Source organism: Euwallacea fornicatus, chromosome 17, assembly GCF_040115645.1.
Source record: "Euwallacea fornicatus isolate EFF26 chromosome 17, ASM4011564v1, whole genome shotgun sequence".
Classification (NCBI taxonomy): domain Eukaryota; kingdom Metazoa; phylum Arthropoda; class Insecta; order Coleoptera; family Curculionidae; genus Euwallacea; species Euwallacea fornicatus.
Genome location: NC_089557.1, coordinates 1,878,279 through 1,897,585, shown reverse-complemented (window position 1 = coordinate 1,897,585; position 19,307 = coordinate 1,878,279). Strand labels below are relative to the sequence as shown.

At 41.7% G+C, this 19,307-nt stretch overlaps 1 protein-coding gene across 5 annotated transcripts in view; it reads left to right on the top strand.

Moving 5' to 3' along the window:
- LOC136344689 (discoidin domain-containing receptor 2-like) overlaps window positions 1-19,307 on the top strand; it is a 131,658-nt gene that overhangs the window by 30,072 nt on the left and 82,279 nt on the right. For all 5 annotated transcript variants that reach the window (XM_066292376.1, XM_066292377.1, XM_066292372.1 and 2 more), the window contains exon 3: window positions 14,316-14,421. In XM_066292376.1, the coding sequence (XP_066148473.1) occupies window positions 14,316-14,421 (106 nt within the window). The remainder of the gene's footprint in view (window positions 1-14,315; window positions 14,422-19,307) is intronic.

Here is a 19,307-nt window from a genome sequence, read left to right as displayed (position 1 = left end):
CCAAACATTTTTTTTCGATTCGTACTAGAAAATGCTGCAATTAACGAAATCAATAAACATACACACAGACACGCTTTAGTAAATATACACATTCAAATACACCAAAACTATTTCGATTTCCTCGTCTACGGTAAAATGCTCCATAACGAAGAAATATTACCCACGGAATATTTATAATTAAATGTTTCATCTGTTTATGTTGTTATTCATTTGTCGCATTTTATTACCGTAGAAACTTTTCAAAAGTGGAAGTTACCATTTAAGGTATGAATGGAATTTCGTTAATTAAAGTTTTTTCGAACACGAACATAAAAAAATGTTTCGGGCAAATACTTCTAATTTTTAGCCGCATTATCCGAATCTGTAAAAAATGGGGGTTGCTATTTGATATTAAAAAGTTAACCCCAACCTCGCCCGCGCGGGTAGCCGAGGGAAGTCAACTTCAGCACCAATACATTTCCCCCGCAGAGTGATTAAAGCTCGATACTAAACGTTTCTTCATAAGACAGCTAATATTCGAGATATTTCGATATTCCAGGTTAAATGTTACACTCTGTATATGGATGAGATCATTTTAGCAATTATTGTTTCTTTGGTACCGCCTCTTTGCGTGATGGTCCTTCAAACTCTCGCTTAAACCCCATTTTCGAGGTTTTTTTATTCCCGATTAATTTAGCTCCAGGCAACTTATTAAATTGTGCCTTCATTTTGATATTTTCTCTATGCTGCTCCAAACAGTGAATTATCCGACGGGTTCCCGTAGTGGCATAATCGATTTCCGACCGATGTACCTTATATTTCTGTGATTAAATAGAGGGAATAAAGCATCACCCACTGCGAATGAAGCAAAACCATCTATTCCGAAATTTCCTAATAAAACCGGCTAAATATATCATTGGCGACACCCATAAATGTCGGACAGTCGTCCGCAGCCCTTACATAAAACGTAACTGGGGTCATAATATTAAAAATTTTATCACCCGGCAGCAATTCTAATTGGTCAACGTCAAATACTTGCTACAATATTATTGTTTAAAGGGTTGAGGGTGGACCAACCCTAGTCGTGCAGGTCAAACTGGCGAGAGAGAAGCATCTGGTTTTCAATTATTTCAAAGAAATAATTATGCACTCTCTAATAGCAACTAGCAATTCCTTTGGCAAATTTCACCTTATCGAGTTCGCCTTAACAAAGTTTCACATACACAACGCAAACTTAATTCGTTTTCAGGTCTCGTCGACGTAAACATCATTATCATGCCTCTCTTCGATATAGATTTTCATTTAATTTATAAGGATTTGTTTCAGGGCGGAGGCATTGAATATATTTTAATACAAATTACCCTTGGCAACTTTAAAAAAAATCTTCTGTAATTACTCAAGGGCGGAACTCTACTCGGAAAACTCCTAAATCCGATTTGTTTCCAATAATAAAGTTTCTTTTTTGACGAGAATGCTTTAGGCACAAGGGCTTTTTCTTTGACTTCTTTTAGGAACATTACTGCCCAAGGTTTCTGGATTAAACAGAGCCGTACTTAAAGCTTCAAATAACAAAGACCCTTGTTGGAAGTTCACTACGTCGAGGCCATTGATCAAAGTTTATTGGCTTTAAAGTTCGATCCCCCGGCTTTTTCCCACAGGAGTCATTAAGACGCACCTTAAGCTGCTAAATCCTGCCCTGGAAAAAGTTTCACAATTGAAATTAATACAAAGGGATTTTTCACCAAACAAAAAAAGCGAGCAGACGGATAACTTATACCTTGCTATAGAACTTCGCAACTTTGTTGATTAATCTTAGAAATTCCTCGCTTTTATCTTGAGAAGAGGAGCCTCTGGTAACTCCGATAAGATCGATAAATTGTTGTATTGTTTCTATGCAGATCAGAGAAAAAAATTACTTGTTACGCCAAGAAATATGGCCTGCATTAGACATGACTCGTCGCAGCGCGGTTGACTCATGCATAGTATTGCGAGTCAGTACCTGCTGGTGGTAGCAATAGTCAATAATCCTTCCACATTTCAAAATCCGTTCCGTTTTGCGTTTATTTTATTAATTATATGTCTTATTATGCACGCATCATTCCTGACGATTATACCACTCTCTAGCGTGAATAAAGTGGCCTATGACAACTATTACTGTGTTCCTTCTTGCCCTCGCATACTCAAGCAAGTGGATCTTCGGGAGTAGTCACGTGATCATTGGGCGCTTTCATTTAACGAGCGCCTGGAGCGGGAGTTCATTTAATGGATGCTTTCGAGCAGTTGTGTCATTGAAAGTGTCATTTTAAAATTAAGTTCTTGCAGGAAATAAACATAAAACAATAAAGGCGAATTCCATTTGCAAGTGTAGTACAACAGTAATCTATTCCCAATATTTCCACGTATTTTTGCTGAATGTAATTGAATTAGAGCTACAATGCACGAGCTCAGCACTGAATTGCAAATGGGTTTCCCCCTAATAATAATTGTTCTAATGGAGCAATTAGGAAATAGGAAGTGGCCGACATTTCCTAATATGTAATAAAGTTCGGAAGAACCTTAGAAAGCAGTAATGAGGAAGAAAATGAAACAGGAAAAGTTTGGGATATTGCAGAATTTACTTAGGATAGCATGTTTTTTCCATGACGAGTTTTTTTCAGAAGTTTTCGACTGCACATTGCAAGTCAAGGACCCTTTCGTGAAATTGACCAGTGTTTCGGACACTTCTGTACATTGCCGCGTTCACTAAATTTAGTTCCGACATGCCTGGACACCTTGGCAAATTCATAACCCTTTTTGAGGCCGTGAAATTTGAGGTCGATGAAAAACGTGAAGTGTAATATTGGAGCTTTCAGAATTTTTACGCTTTAAAGGCTCATGTTACATACATGTATGTCGGACGTGCTTTAAAGGCCTTCTTACAGACTTACAGAAAGTGCTATTAAAGTGGATCAAAGGCATGTATAATAATGTGTTTCTTAAACATACTTTTCTTCACGGCATTCCTTTGGGCTCTAAAGAAATGCAGTTTTAAACTTGACCTTAAACTCCGTTTATGAGGGTCCCGTTGTTGCTTTGTTTAGTTAAATTCCGTTTCATATTGCCCGAATCAACCTGGTTAAATGGACAATACATTTTCTTTCCTTGCCCCTCCTCCTTATTGATTATTTTCCATTTCCCAACGAAAACTAGAACTAAACTTGCAACTCCCATAACTCTCCACTAGTCCAGGAGGCACGTTTGGAAATGTGAGGTAATGAACAGGGATGTTTCGACCCACCCGACCGTATAAAACGTGATTTAGGGGTAGTTTTCAGCGCAGCAGGAGCCAGACTGAGTTGCAGACCTGTTGAAAGGGTTGTACGCGGCCGAGTGTTGCGTGTTTCCGTTATTTAGCCATCTCCAGGCTCAGTTTCCCGAGCGTTTTGTGTTTAAAAGAGCTCTTCAGGAATCGCCCTCGTAACGTGCTCTTCCTTAAGCGTCATGGGAAAAATCATTTTGCATCTGCACTTGACCACAGCTGTCGGGGGTTTCGTAAACATTGGGATGAATTTCTTTGTTGGATCTCCTTTCGTGCGGCCACGAGAGGAGATTTTTAATCCATTTTTGTGTTTCGCATTGTTTCAAAGGGTCCAAATTACCCTCGGCCATGCCAAGTTTTCTCCTCAGAGCCGCCCCCCATACACGTGAATTCCCCTGTTCCTTTCAACCGCATGTTTCGCAATTTCAAATCTCAAGCTCCCATTTCGAATTCAATTCCATATACGTCTTGTAAAAAAAAAATTAAATAAACCTGGACGAGAACTCAATTTTCCTGTGTCACTGCAAAAGCAATATGCAGAAAGAAACAAAAATTAAATATAAAAGTCGGGCAAACTTTTGATGAGAAGACATGCCCGGGAGTGGAACAAACGTCCTGAAAGGTGATGTGCAGTCAGAATTAAATGTACCACAAAAGAAAAGCGGTTGGGGGAATTTTGTTTGAGATAAAGTGGTTTATAATGTAATGGCTGAGAGATTTATTCGCGTAGGGAAGGCTCATTTTGAGAGTCAATGTTGTGTATATGCATGGGGAAATGCAGTGGATTTCATAATATTTTACATTTGTGATATGGAAATCAGACAGGCGGTTGGCATTACGCAAAACGTAAGAAAAATACGTAAAATAACAATTAAAACCTGTTGGATGACTCATCAAGTTTCTGTGTCGGCTCCGCTCAAGCGACGCTTTACTGCACGAAACAAAAATCAAACGGCACTAAACGCGCTCGTAAGTCAACAACGTACTTTCTTCCTTTTCGCGAACTTCAAAATTGTCGCATCGAAATACCAAATGTATCACACGTCTAAATAGCTACAGCGCAGATAGCTACATGTGCGCGCTGGGGCAACTCACAGCTTCGCCTATTGCTGCGCAAGCGATTCGTAGCGCAACGACAGCCCGAATGCGCCCAATGGCCATTATATAGGCAGCATTTATTCGGACTCGGTCAAATTCATTTCCCAAACAATCTTGTCCCGCATAGCTTTGCATTATTTGATATCCAGCTTGCTGAAGGGCATTCATGCAGTTCGTCGAAAATATAGGTGCGCAAGCAACAAATATTTATTCGTAACTCGGTTTTTGAGAGACATTTCGGGGCCCTTTGATTTATTATCCGGGGGGCTCGTCGCTTCCCTTTTTTACCCTGTTTATCTGAAAAGGAACAGAAGGGTCCCAGTGTAAGGAAAATTAGATAATAGAGAACAAAATTTTGATGAAAGGTTTGGATAAAGGGTTGTTGGAAATCGGCGAGGCGTGAACATGAAATATGGACACCTATTTGCTGTCCACTTATTAAATGGATCGCAGTACCCTTGGAAATTGGACTTTGTTTGCAGGTCTTTAACGAATGAAGAGGGGGATGGCCAGAAAAAATATGGAGATTTTACGAGTAATATACGTTTAATTCGTAGGCAAGCACTGCGCATCGGTCGTCCGCATCATCGCGGCAACGGCGCTTTTCTATATCTGGCATAATCGCCCCGGGCCCCAGGAAGTCGTCAAATAAAGCGGGAAATACCTACTTTTCCCTAATTGTCAGATTTCGGATATACAAGCTTTCCCCTTTGCCCTGATTCCATTTCCAGGCCAGAACGGTTCGGGAAAAAATCGATTTCCACGACCCTATTTGTAGGCACGCAACCTGGAATCGAATGACTTAATATTCAGATTAACCCTAACGTCGTCAAAGCTTCAGTTTGCTCGCAAAATCAAAGCTCCCCTCATATCCCCGTTAATGCTCCCTGGATTTTCGCATCAACGACGTCGATTCATTCTTCCATTGTTGCTTCTATAAGACACCTCCTTTCAGGACAGCGGGCTGTGGTTCTATCCAGGAATAAAGCCGTTTAAGTCCCTAGATATACCGGAGGATTCCGGCGAGGCGGTCCCTTTCGCTTGTCGTCACATACGGAGGTGAAGTCGCTATTGTCTTAGTAGATCTGAAATTACATTGCTATGGAAATGTGTCGGATTTTAACTTTAATGACTGGTTTTGCTTTGCTGAGCAAATTATTTTCCTGGGTATCGTAGCCATACGTCTTCCCAGTCGACTGGATACCGAATCATTCAATTAAAAACTTGCGCAATTCGCCATCCATTCATCATGTTCGATTTTCAATTAATGCTCCTTTGCAAATTTACTTTTCGACGCAAACTTTCTCTTTATCTGGAAAACTAATTACTCCCTCTATCGGTGTTCGACGGGGAAAAAGTTTTGTAAAAAATCGTCTCTTTCACGTCGGCGTTCGGCCCCCATTCTTGTATTATCCGTGCAAACAAAGCCGTAGGCTATTTATCATTGTTCCCCCCGTTATCGGCAACGTGACGTACTCCACTGAACGATTTTTTTAACCTTTATATTTACCTATTGGAAGTACTTACTTAAAGTATTAGATCGGGGCAATGTAGGACTTCAGGGACTTGACGTTCAAGTCCCTTAAACTTTATGAGTTATTTCTCGAGGTTTCGGTCGAAGAATTTGTGTGCTTTTAAGGGAAGTAGAATATTCTAGTACCCGTGGATATCATACCCAGAAAATACGAAGGTGGAACGTATCGAGCGAAATTGCTCCGCCTGTTCCCGAGGTATCGGCGTTCGAACTTGCCAATGTGGCAAAAAACAGGTGAACCCGCTTTGAAATTTTTTGGAAGAAATCGGATTTTTTTTTTAATTCTGAAATTTTTCGGTACTTCTTGATTTAACTAAATGCAGGCAGGAACGTGAACGGCGAGGATGTGGGGTCTGCCGGAAGAAGTGCACAAACCGAAGCGACCACAACACGGCCCCTCGAAGAAAAAAAAATGCAAAAGCTTAAGAACTCGGCCAGCATAAGAACTTCGCGAAATCTCTGAATATGTTTTTTTACCTTTCTTCGAGCTTTATGCGACCATGGCGAAAGTTTTTCAGGCAAACCGCTAAAACGCGCTAAAATTAGGTCGATTTTTCAGTTGCAATATCCATCTCCAATTTCTTCTGCCCCTTACACGGGGGGCCTAGGGGAATTACTAAATTCGTCGAAGATAGTCCGACGCTGTCCTTTTCGGTGCCACTGGCCGGGCCTCTCCGCGTTGTCGAGCAAAAACGCCGTTTCGCAGGCGCGGGTCATTCATTCGTAAAAATCGAAAGTAGGGGAGAGTTTTTCGTTTAAATACACCTAACCGCACACCATCCAGGGGTATCACAACCTCACACTATTGACATCTACCCCGGCATGAAGTTTGAGAAGATTTAACAAAAAAAAAAAAGAAAACTTGCGATATCAGCACGCCACTGCTCCGACCTGTCTCGCTCTACTGACCTCGAGGGGGGCGCGTCGGAGCGCCTAAACTGTCCTACTCAAACTGCCTTCAGTTCCAAGCCGTCTACGACTAATCCCAGGCCTCCATGACGCCCTGAAAGTCGTCAAAAATTCTGAGACAACGTCCGTCCCGACAACGGCGTCGGTTGATGAGGTTGCCCTCAGATTAAGGGCTTTTTGCGCTTATCTTTAAAAAACCAAATTGCTGGAAAATCTCCAGCTTTAACTTTGGGCCCTTCGAGGAGAAAAATATTTGTCTTTTTACGGCCGTCTGCATAAGGAAAATTTGGACAAATACTCCCCGTCATCAATTATTCATATGAGCAATGAGGACAGTTTAAGTCTGGACTTAAGAATTGTTTTCGACTGTGATCACCATTCAGGCGGGTCAAAGAGATGTAAATCCAGTTCCTGGCACACACAATTGATGTTTTAGTAGGTCGTGTTCTCAGATGCGTAAATAGCGGTTTTAGGACCGCTAGGCCAACGTGCTGGCCACTGTCTGAAGGATGGTTTCTATGGGAAGCACGAAACTGGCCAACGATCCGCCCTTATTTCAACGTTTCTATCGTCGGTTTCCCTTCAGTAAAGTTACTAGGAGTTTGATTCATTGGCCCTTATGGAATATCGACACTGCAGAAGTTGCTAACACTAGAAAGTTTCACTTACTTTAAACGATGCTCGAAGTTGTTTCATTTTTGTTTCGCGTTCTGAAATGAAAATCATTTGAGTGGTGTTCGAAGTTTCATTTCCAATTCGTTGAAATGATAATAAGGCCTCACAAGCAAACTGTCGAAGCATCAGCCCTGCGTAAGGGGCTCCAACTCGTAAATTTTCCTCTTGGCGAGAAAAAGCCGTAAAACTGGTAAAACTTCCGTTTGCCGTCGACCGTCTGGATAATTATTCATCCGGCCGAGTTGTAATTAAAATCTGTTTTTATTCCAGAACAACTTTACTTACTTATCATTAATTCCTTCCGGCCGATTACGGCCTTTTGAATAAACGCGAGGGAAAGTCTACACGAATTCGCAAAGGGATTTTGATACTCATTATTGATGAAAGGGAGAGTGGAGCCGGTCGGGAAAATAGCAACGTCCCAACCTGGCTTAAAGGTGCCAGAATTGAGTGTAATAGAAAAAGGAAACGAATTAATTTCGGAAATGTGGCACACGCAATAACAGCTCTATTCTAATAAATAATGTCTAATCAAAAGCATGGGTCTATCTATCTCGTGGCGTGCTGGATCTCGACACGATTCAAACGTCCGCCATCATTAATTAGATACTGTTTTGGAGTAGACAATAGAGCATCGGGGATGCCATAATCAGGTGTGCTTTGTTTCGTGACGGACGCGCCGCATAAACGGCTTGATAGGCGTCGAGACGCTCCTTTGTATCGGATATGGCTGACCAAGTGGCTCTTGATTGGAATAGTTTAGCGGGATTCCACATTTTTTCCCAATTAATTACAACAAAAATCAGGGAATGTTCGCGCTCATTCCATCGATTAACCTAAATTCCAGGCCGATTCCATAACCGAATGAAAAGACGCTCGAATTTTTATTCCGCACGGGCGCCCCAGAATACAAATTATACAAATACAGCGCCGCATACAACCAACAGATTATTACGAAGATTTCCCTTATCCATTTTCGAGGAAATTGAAATGGAAATTTTAATGAAATCTTTAGCTGATTATTGTTGCAATTTCCGGGCGAAAATAAGAAAATTAATTATTTTCAAGTTTGATTTCGACATTTTCGGAATAAAGTTGGAGAATGTTGAACAACGGAGATCGGAGGATGTTTTAATGTATTCCACTGAGAAGCATCCAGAAACTTTAACATTATTTAGGTCAGGATTAGCAAAACTTTATGGGTCTGCACAGTGTTGGGGGCGCGATATCGGCGTTCCGGGCTATCAATGGGGTATCGAACAATTTTTGTTTTTTTTTGAAATAGGTCCATTTTCTGTATTACGCACCGCAATTTCTGGATAGAATTGCATTTGCGCCAATGTGTCCGAATGTCGCACACCGTACCGAACAAAAAATTCGATCAGAAATTGGCCGGTCTAAAGTGCGCTTTAGAAATCGCTTTTACGGCCGTTCATCATGATTTCTATCGTTGCAAAAAAGTCCAATATCTTTTAAATGTTGCTGTGCTCGAATCCATTGCCGACCTTGAAGTGCTGCTGAGTTTTAAATATCGCTTTTTCGCTCCTCGACCCGATTTGGCACTCGTAAAAATCAATATATTTTAAATGAACTGACACGTAATGTGGAACTTCATCCCGAACAACTTGTTGGCGCAATTCCCTCGAATAGTTCTTCCGAGTTTCAACACGGTGGTAGTCAATACTGACAAAAATATGTCTTGCAATTTCGCCGAAGAACCATTCACGACAATTTAGATGAAAATTAAAAAACTTTTCTCAAGTGAAAACTTTCACATATTCTAAGTTTCTGAACCGTTTATCGAATCTATCCATTTCCCCAATACTCACTGCAGAATCGCGTTGCGCAGCTATCCGCTTCCGAAAGTCATAAATTAATTTTACGCTTCATTAGCCGTAAATTTTCAACTTACGGAAAACCGTCGAATGCCACTTGCGACCATGAGGAGCCCCACTCAAAAAATGACCTCAACTTAATATGCGGGTGTGGCACGTGAGGAGGTGAAACTCGCGCAAGGGAATCAACATTTGCAACTGCCGCCAATTTGTCGAGAAAACTCCCTTTGTGAATGATGCGAAGAACGTATGGGGCTGTAATGGGTTTCTTCCTGGCGTTTGCATAACATGGCCCTAAAAACTACAGAGTGTTACGAAAATAAAAAAAAAGGAAAAGAATTCAGTTAAAAAGCGACAAAATTTTGGCATTCGTCAGGAAAATGAAAACAAACACGTGGAAAACTAGGGGCGGTGCGTTAAATTTTTTCGTCGACCTTTCGGCAAACACAGCTTCAGTCATTCAAACAAAGTTAAATCGTTTTAATAAGTCAACTACAACATTCCATGCTGAAAAATGTCGTGAGTTTTCAAAACTAAAAATAATAAAATTAACAGACAAGTATTTAATTAAACCAATATTCCGTGGAAAACTAAAGCACAAATTAAAAATAACAGGGTACACCCATTAAAATATCGAATTTTGGTTATTTCTACGCCCCGAAAGCATATTACAAAATATAAACCGTGTTCCCTATTTACCGAGTTTTATGAAAAATAAACAACAAAGACATAGTTTGATCGCAATTATTTTGAAAAGCTAATATTTGGCGGGGCTTCATCGTTAAAACAATGAGGAATATGTTTATTATTAATATTTTACAATTTAATTAATTCGGCCGTTGTTTAGTTACAATGAATTCGGATAATATTGATTATTAATTCAACGATGTTTGTCGGATTTCCAGGAATAACCTGAAAAACTACATGTCGGTAATTAGCCGTTGAATAGCCCCAACGAAAAAAACCCGAATATCCCCGCTAGCTACCGCAGCTAGGGCCTGCAGGGTGCCCGCCTTTGAAAAATAAAAACTGTTTTGCAAAATTCCAATTTTTCCCCAGTATCTTTCGATGTCATCGGAATTTTTCAAATCCCGATGGGGCCAAATTGCGCAACTTTGGTCCAATTTAGCCGACCTCGTGTCCTTTATGCTCGAGCTGCAGAAACGGACGCCCTGTATGTATCAGGGGATTACGAGTTGGCCAAGGCGCAAAAACTGCAATATATCTTTCAAGGGCCCACATCCCCATATTTCAATTAGACAAAAAGCCCTTGATCCCCGAAAGGACCGCGTGTTGCGGCTTCCATGACAAAATTTACGCAACACGCAAATAATTCGCTGAATTCGCCCTCGTACGATTCGAAACGATGTCGAAACTGCCGAAGCACAACATTGGTTTAAGAGGGGTAGACTCCCAGTGGCGTAACGCAGCGCGGCGCTTGAGTACCCCTTGGTGGACTCATATTTGAGTTCGTCCACGCCCCTGGTATTTAGGTGGCAAAATTTGCCCTTTAAGGCCGATTACAAAGGGCGTTTCGTGCCGCGCCCACGTCCAAACGAAGGTAATAAATTAATTGCCTGCACTAAAATCACTCTTCAGAAGTAAGTTTGAAACTGACAATTTCAAAGGCCATTCGGCCATAGTTTCGGGGGTCAGGTTCCTATCTGTTTCAACTAAGATACGTCTAAAGCCCCGTTAAACGATATTGCTAATTATCCTAACAGCTTTTAAATGGTAACCCTTATTATCAGCTGCTAACGGCGGGTCATAAAGACCCTTTCACCTGATCTGTCATATCTTAGTTAATGCCTTTCAGGTTATTCGTCTGCATATTATTTTAGATCGCCAATAGCGTCTTTGGTTTAATTCTGGAGACGATTGATGGGACTCGTTTAGGGGCACTTATCACTCGCCACTGCTGATTCCCTTTTGCTTTTAGCCTATTGTCAACTCTCCTACTGGGGAAAAAAAAGCTGTCTAGACCCTCGTTCAGCTAACTCTAAGGACAGTATGGGAGGCCAAACGTTAGAACCTCGCATATCTGACCGTAAAGTCATATTTTTCGATATAACTTTAACTGCCCTCATTATTTGCGGTTAACTTGCCGTTGTGCCGTCATCTCAAAATGTCCCTTCTTATTGTGGTCCTTGAAATTATATTAAGACGATAAGAATATCCGTGGGTACAGATTTATAAGCGAGGTCTCTCGTAGTTCCCCCATAAATAATATTCTGATGGGGCCAGATCTGGCGAGCGCGCGGGCCAACGCACGTCTTCATTACTAAATTTGATCATTTATCATTCCTATGCTGATCACTAGTGTAAAATATATTTTTGTTAGGTTTGCCAATATAAGAACCTCCAATCACTCTCACAAGTTTTACGATGGCTTTTCTACTAGGTTGCAGGGTCGTTTTTTCGTTTATGCGCACCTGAAAAAGAAGTCCATTCAGTAGGAAATGCAACAATTTAAAATCGACAGCAGGTGGCACAAACAGTGGAACCCGCCAAAGAACCAGCTTTATAACTTTGGGCCCCGGTTTATGTGTATTTTTTATCAAGAAACACGCGACTCGGTCCCGTGTATGAACGAGCGAAGAATCCAAAAGTGGCTCATCCACCATTCCGAATCGACTATAAATAAGTCAAGACAAAGCGAAAGATATTTTATTGCCCTTTTAAATATTTTATAATCGGGTAGCTTTTTAATAAAATATAAGACGAAGGTTGTACGAAGCGTATAATAAACCCCTTTGTTTTCGTGCGGGATCCACATGAGGATTGGAGATGAGGAAACTTTTGAGCGCTTTTTTTGCTGCCCTGATGGACGGAGAGTTAGAAACCTATTGAGAGTAGAATTAACTGACAGAACTGATATAAATAACTGTTTATACGAAAACTTCGAAACATAGAGCCTGCGAGTGGTTTGAGTTAATTCGGGTCAACCGCTCATCAGCAGAAATGAGGAAGAGACCACTGCTGCAAACTAATTACACATGCGTGAAAAGGGACAATTATTACCGTTAAATGTAACGTACAAAGCGACAATATTTTGAGACATGCGAAATTACATATTTTAGAGTTCTCAGAATTTGGTTAGTTCCGGTTAGTCACCCAGTAAGCTCGGTTAGAACGAAGTTCGGGATGCAGTAATTGCTAAAGTTCAGAGGCAAATAATCGATGTGGAAAACTTAACGTGCATTGGCCCATGATAGTTTGGGTTAATGCAGCCTTTTTCAGGACTATTTCCTCCCGTGCTTGCAAGCATGCATGCTCGATGACGTCAATAAGCAGAAACATGTATCGCCGGACATCCCGATAGCTTCTTTCCATTTTTTACTTGAATGATCGATTGCCGCTATCATTTCCATAGTTACCCTTAACTATTTTTGCTTCAATTAATTATTTGGGGCAGCCCCGATAAAAGGCTCAAAACTATTAGAGCTAATTGCAGTTTACCGACGACAGTAATAAACCAATTTTTCTGAATCTGTAATTAAGCCAGAATTTGCCTCTATTGGGGTTTAACAGTTAATAACGTTACCAGGTCAATAATGAGTAAATAACGTACGGGGTTGACATATGTTAACGGAAGCGTATCCGAAGTTTATAATCAACCCAAGTACGTTATTTACCTATCGGCCGAGTATCATTCAACATGTTTCGTTACATCACCTCCACAGGTTATCCACAATATATGAAGGTAATTTGTGCCATCCCCGTCGTTTTAAAAAATTCTATTAAAATACGCCTTCCACTGAACTGCCTACGTGAACGGTGTGTTTGTTAATAAATTTGATTAACCGTGTCAAAAACGTCAATAAGCGACTGTAAGAAATTCGTTAAATAAAATGGAAAATTCAGAGGTAACACTGGAGGAGGCGTGTAGACTCCAACTTGCACGTATCCCATCAAGGAAAATAAATATAGATTCGTTTTTTTAACCTTAGCGGAGGTAACAGCCGCCGTCCGTTAGGGCCCCTTCATCGAGTTTATCAAATCAATAGGGTACCGTGATCGTGGCCGAATTTTATAAATGAGCGTGGAATTCGGCAAATGTTAAATTTTAGCTGATACGTGTTAAATGCCCGAGCGATTAGCTATTTGCCGAATTTCTAAACTCAAACATTTTTTTCAAACTCAACCACCGTCTCCGTCCATTATTTACACGGAGCTGAAGCGTGTGGCTTCCATGGAGAACGGGTGATTCGGCATTTCCGAATGAGAAATTGCGCAAAAACCGAACGAAAGTCTTCTCGATGTTAACAACGTTTTTGGTCGTGGCCCTCCCCTTCCACCCACCCCCCCTCCCTCGCCGCCCTCCTTTAGTACCGGCGGTACAACTCCGACAGAACGTGTTACGACATCGAGAAACCACCCCTCGTGTCCCTACATTCCACGTGTTGCAAGCAAAATGTCCTAACAACCCGCAATTCCAGGACACAAAATAAAAGCGAGCCCTCAAGTCTCAGGTTATACCTACACCCCGGGCCCACTTGTTTGCTTTTTTGTAATCCGCTGATTTAGCCGAGCCCGAGCCCCGGCATATAAAGAGTAAGTAATTGGTCCTCGCCCTCGCTTGTTTGCCTAAAAATTATTATTACAATTGCCAGTTAACCCTTTCTCGGGGTCAGTTTGGCCCCCGGGGTGCATGACTGATGCCTTTGTTGTAAGTTGCCGTAGCAGGCTTAATGCGCTTCCCCGGAAGCTCATGTTTTCACGTCAGCGTATGGTTAATTGAGATGAACTAAGCAAACACAGGTGTCTCAAGTGTGAGAACATATAGAGGATGCTCGTTACGATTGCGAGAATTTTTTGACTCCCTTTGCTGCAGATGCACTTGTCGCTAATGAACCTGTGTTAATGGGGATTCACGCCCCTCTCGGGCGGATCGAATTACGCACTTAAGCCGCGCTTTTTAGATTATCTCCTGGGGGGTTGTAAACAGCGAAGGGGTTGAAACACTTTATTTTTTTCTTTCTTCCAGGGGAATGCAAATCAGCCTTGGGGATGGAGGAAGGCAGAATCCCAGACCACGCGATTTCCGCGAGTTCGTCGTACGAGGCCAAGAGCGTCGGACCTCAAAACGCGAGGTGAGTCACTATCTGAGTACTGCCCTAGACTTACGTTGGCCCCATTTCGAGGTACGGTCGAATTATGACCGTTTTGATTCAAGTAATGGCGAAATAAGGGAAACGAAATTCCCGTGCCTGGAGATGTCTTGGCTCGTCCTATTTAACAATCGAATTTGCGACGTTCGATTACAAAATCAGTTTTTATACAGATCCCGCAAAGAAACCTCCAGAGGCAATTTTTGACAGTGGGCCGCGTTCCCGCCCATTCGGAAAATAAAAAAAAATCCAGGTCCGTACTTAAAAACGAACCAGACTGAGGGCGACGGTCCAGGACCGAAACGCCGCATTTGAAGCACGTAATTGCGATACTTCGCCGATATTTACCTGGCCCGGTATCTCGGACATTTCCTGAGATCGCCCATTTTACGTAACGGTTACCATACTTCACCGGGTTATTGCGGCCGCATATCCCATATTTGGGTTATTTACTCGAATGGATTGCTAAATAAAGGTTGCGGCTCTAAAGACTCTGATAGTCACGGGGGTGCGGGCGAAGATTAATAGAAACAGAAGTCATCCGACACTTGTCTTGAGGGGTGAGAAATAGCCTATCAGGGTGTTTGAACACTGAACAGTAGCAAATGACTTCTGGGGGTTGGATGCCGGGAATCAACACTTTTTAGAGTAATTTAGGGGTTACGATTGAGTGGAGTCCATGGGCTCATGAACACGCTTTCCGGGGCGGCATTAAGCAAAGTGTTTTCCTGCATTGTAAATGGGGGTGACATATGTCGAGTTCCCATCATGCATTGTAGCACTTACCCATTTCGATTACCGAAAAACACTTTGAGGAATAAATTCTTTTTCAGCCCGGAACGGAGAGTTAGGGGGGTTTTATTATATTGGGTCGTATCACAAATGTGGCGAGAAAAAGCGCCCGTAAGATCAAAAAATCGCGAACAAAATCGCCCCGGTCTTTACGTGAAAAACTTATTAAACAAGTGGATCACGTAGGAGTTTAAGCGTAGTTTTAACGTTATACTTTTCACGTGTCTTGGTTCCCCTATGGGGCCGAGCTCCCTCTTTACGTCGCATATGTCGAGACCTGTGGGAAAACCTACGAATTTTTTTTATGTATGTGGCAAGAAATTTTAGCGAAAGTTTCGAGCTGCTGAGGTGGAAAGGATGTTAATATTTAATTGTTTTCTTTGTGTGGCTTTCGTGGCTTCGAGGACGATTTTTTCCGTGCAAAATCTTACAAATCCGAAGCAGTAAAATTCTCATTTTACGACACGTCGAACCTTCAGTTTAAATAATTTTCAATTTCCCTCGAGTTGCTTAAAAATTGCGGGTTATTTATCAGTTTTGGCATGAAACGTCCCGCGTTCTTATCTGGAAAAGGCCCATTGTGGCTCTAAAACTCAAAAAGCAAAGAAAGACGTGTACTGAAAGACACCGTTCATTAATCTTGAGGCAAACCATGCAAAACTTATCGAGTTTCCTTTCCTTGGCGAAATAAGAGGCTCCAGAAAACGGTGTCTTATAGTCCGAGACTTCAAGCCCCATTTACCAATACTCCAAATGCCGTCAAGTGCATATAAAGTGGTTTTGGTTACTCTCAGATGCGATTGCCGTGTGGGGGCTTTTTGGAGGAAATCTAGAAAGATAACTTGAAAGGATGAAACTCGCGGAAACTAACCCTCGGACTATCAAAAAGACATGATACATTGGTATATCGGAACTTATTATAGGCCTGTGGGAACAACTGTGAAACTTTGTTGCGTCGAAATTGCGGCCCTTATTTCAGCCCTCGGGGCTGTTTTGTGGGAAAGCGCGTGTGAGGGTTGCGTATTTTAAATTCAAAGTTTTTCAAACGACCCCGGGACAAACCGTGTTCGGATATGAACCTCGGAATTTATTTAATAATGTGAGAACTTAGGGCTCTGATATTAAACATTCTTGCTCCGAAACAAATAAATAGTGTGAAAGGACACACTCGGTGGTAAAGGTCAGCTGGAAGGCGTCCTCAGATCATTTGGTGGTCGATGGGGAGAGCAGCTGGCGTCATTTAGAATTTTTATGAAAATTTTAAGAACATCATAGAGGTTTCTAAAAAGAGGTCTCATATGGATTATCTATTGCCGACAGCTTCCTTATGGGACGATCCTCAAAGACGTGACACACTGGAAACCGAACCCACAAGGGAATTACAACAAGAGAATAAATGAATTTATACTCCAATGTACGTTTTTTTTTAATAATTTTTGCTGTTTTTTATATTGTTGAGAAGGCAGAAGCATAAATCAATTCTGGATAAGTCGTAGAAAACCATTTTTCTACACGTTCACGTGGTCAATAATGGAATTTTTCCAGAAATTTAACGATCAAGTAATTTCTTTTAATTAGAAAACTCTCGTCCGCCGTCGCGCTGTTAAGTGAAGTTGGATCCATTGAAGACTTCTGAGGGCTCCCTGAATTTTTCCCTTTCTTCGATTTCTCCCGTTTCTTAGAAAGCCTTGAGAATTACACTTGACGTGCCCTGTGGCATACGCAACTGTGCAAATTTTAAAATTGTGCAAAAACCGTTTGTGAAAAATGCGAAAATACCAGGAGAACGATTAGAGATGCGTGTTTTTTCTAGAAAAGCTTTTTTGATGGAGAAAAGGTGAGAGTATCGGAATTCGCAAAAAGGTGACATATCACTTTAACCCACCAAAAATTAATGGCTTCTTCTTTGAAAAAACGACTTCTTTGATATCGGAATACGTTGTTTTTTACAGAAATTGCGGATTTTTTTACGTATTTTTCATGTAAGTATCGGCAAGACCTCCAGACCGCGCAGCAAATAGGAGCACTGGATGGGTTAATATAAAACAAAACACATTGCAGAATATAATAATTAATATGATGAAGTCTAATCTAATTCAGCTCTAGCCATAGTCAAACTCACTATATGATTTTAACGGTTGTTCAAATAGATTATGTGTTTGTTTTAATTTTGGTAAGAATGGCTTGGTTAGGTTAGGTTATGGTTCATTATATTCTTAATTAAATCTTCAAACTGTTTTTCTTGTTTTATTTCACCTCGCCCAGTACCTCTACTCGACCCACGGTCCCCAAAACGTGCAGACATTTTTATGGAAATATATGTAAAAGAATTCCCAGATTTTACAAAGAATCACGAATTACAATGTCAAAGAGGTCATTTTTTCAAAGAAGAAATCATTACTCTTGGGTGGGTTGCACTGATATGGGCCCCGCAAAAATATTGAAGTTCCTCGAAGACGTCACTCTTTCGTCAACTAACGCACATTCGCACCAAAGATTCTGGGACGCCCTATGCATAACATTTGCCCATAGAGAATTTCATGGCTAACTCGCATTCCTCATCGTTGCATGAGGTAGTTCCGTGTAATTATATTTTCCGACGATGAATAGTTTGAATCCATTACCAACAAGGTCCATTAGATGTGGAAAACACGCGTATTCCATCACATGGCGGCGAGGCTCGGAGAAAAACGGGCTGCGAACTACAAGTTTGCGTTTAATGTAATTTATGGGAGCTCTAATTGCAACACAGACACATTGTGACTGTCGGAACCAGAAAGGGCCCGCGGCTGATGGGCCCGTTTGTAGTGGGCCCGCGTACAACGTTGTAGATTTGTAGTTGTAGTTCGAATTGCGGTTTGTCCCGGAAATAAACGATCCCGGGCTGACGTATCACCGGGTTCGATCGGCGTTATGAAAAGCCTTATTACGTCCTCATGGTTCGTTAGTTATTCCGTGGGACACAATATACTCGCTACTTCAGTTCACTAAATCAGCTACAAAGCACGTCAAGAGTAGCTCGTATCCAAGAGCACGTTGATACGTCGTATTCTTTGCTCTATAATCCTCGCATTGAACGTTGAAGTGCTCAATCCGGCTCCATTCTGGCGCAGCTCTAGTGTCGGCCCTTGAAACTCTCGCGAAATTACGCCATCCTTGACTGATAATGATGTCTTCTTCAACTACGGGCTGCTTCAGGGGATGCGCATTTGTTAAACGAAGACAATATTATTCCAGCGAATTGTGGTTTTGGTAAATTCGGAAGGTTACGTCGGTGGAACCCGTTAAGAAACGTTCGCCCCGGAGAAGAGATAACAAGAGAAAGTCCGACAAAGGCGCTAAACATGACTTTAATGGCGCAGCCCCGCTTCGGGGACGGATCGGATAGTGAAAAATCCGGAAATGCAGTATTCGACCTGAAAAGGCGTTCCGGCCAAAGGCGTGTTGTCGCCGGGTTTTCCTGGAACATGTTTCTAGTTTACGATTTACAATGTTAGATCGATCCCGATTTTTGTTATGGAAAACGAGGAGCCACTGGCTCGAAATGGCAAGGGAAAATTGAGATCGACTTTTAGGTCACGGATAAATGTTAGTTTCGGTTTTTTTCCCATTTTAAGGTCCTCCTCGTCTCCTCTCCGTGGCGGTCGAAGCCGCGTCGGTTCTCAGAAAAACGCAAAAATGGCAGAAGTGAAGTGCGCGGACTGCGAACGATGAAACGGCAGTAGATACACAGGGTGTTCCGAAATGATGGTCAAATCTTTTAGCAAAGTGCGCCGTTTGAGGGGGAGAATGTCTTCGTGTGAAATTTTTCACTTTGGATCGTTCCTGCCGAGATCGTCGAGTGTCAAAATGACGGAAAATAATCGTTGTTGCTTTTTTTTTTTATTAAAAACGGGCGCACTTAGAATTTCCAGTTTCGGTACATGTTACCAGCCAGTCGAGCGCCATCTTGTGGTTGTGTCATTTCTTTGACTCGTGTTTCTGGAGGGCGGGAGGCGGCAGCTCCTAATTGTATTTCTTCCGGGGCTTTTCCTTGCATCAGCCGACTCCAGCAAAACCTTTTTTGTATTATTCCT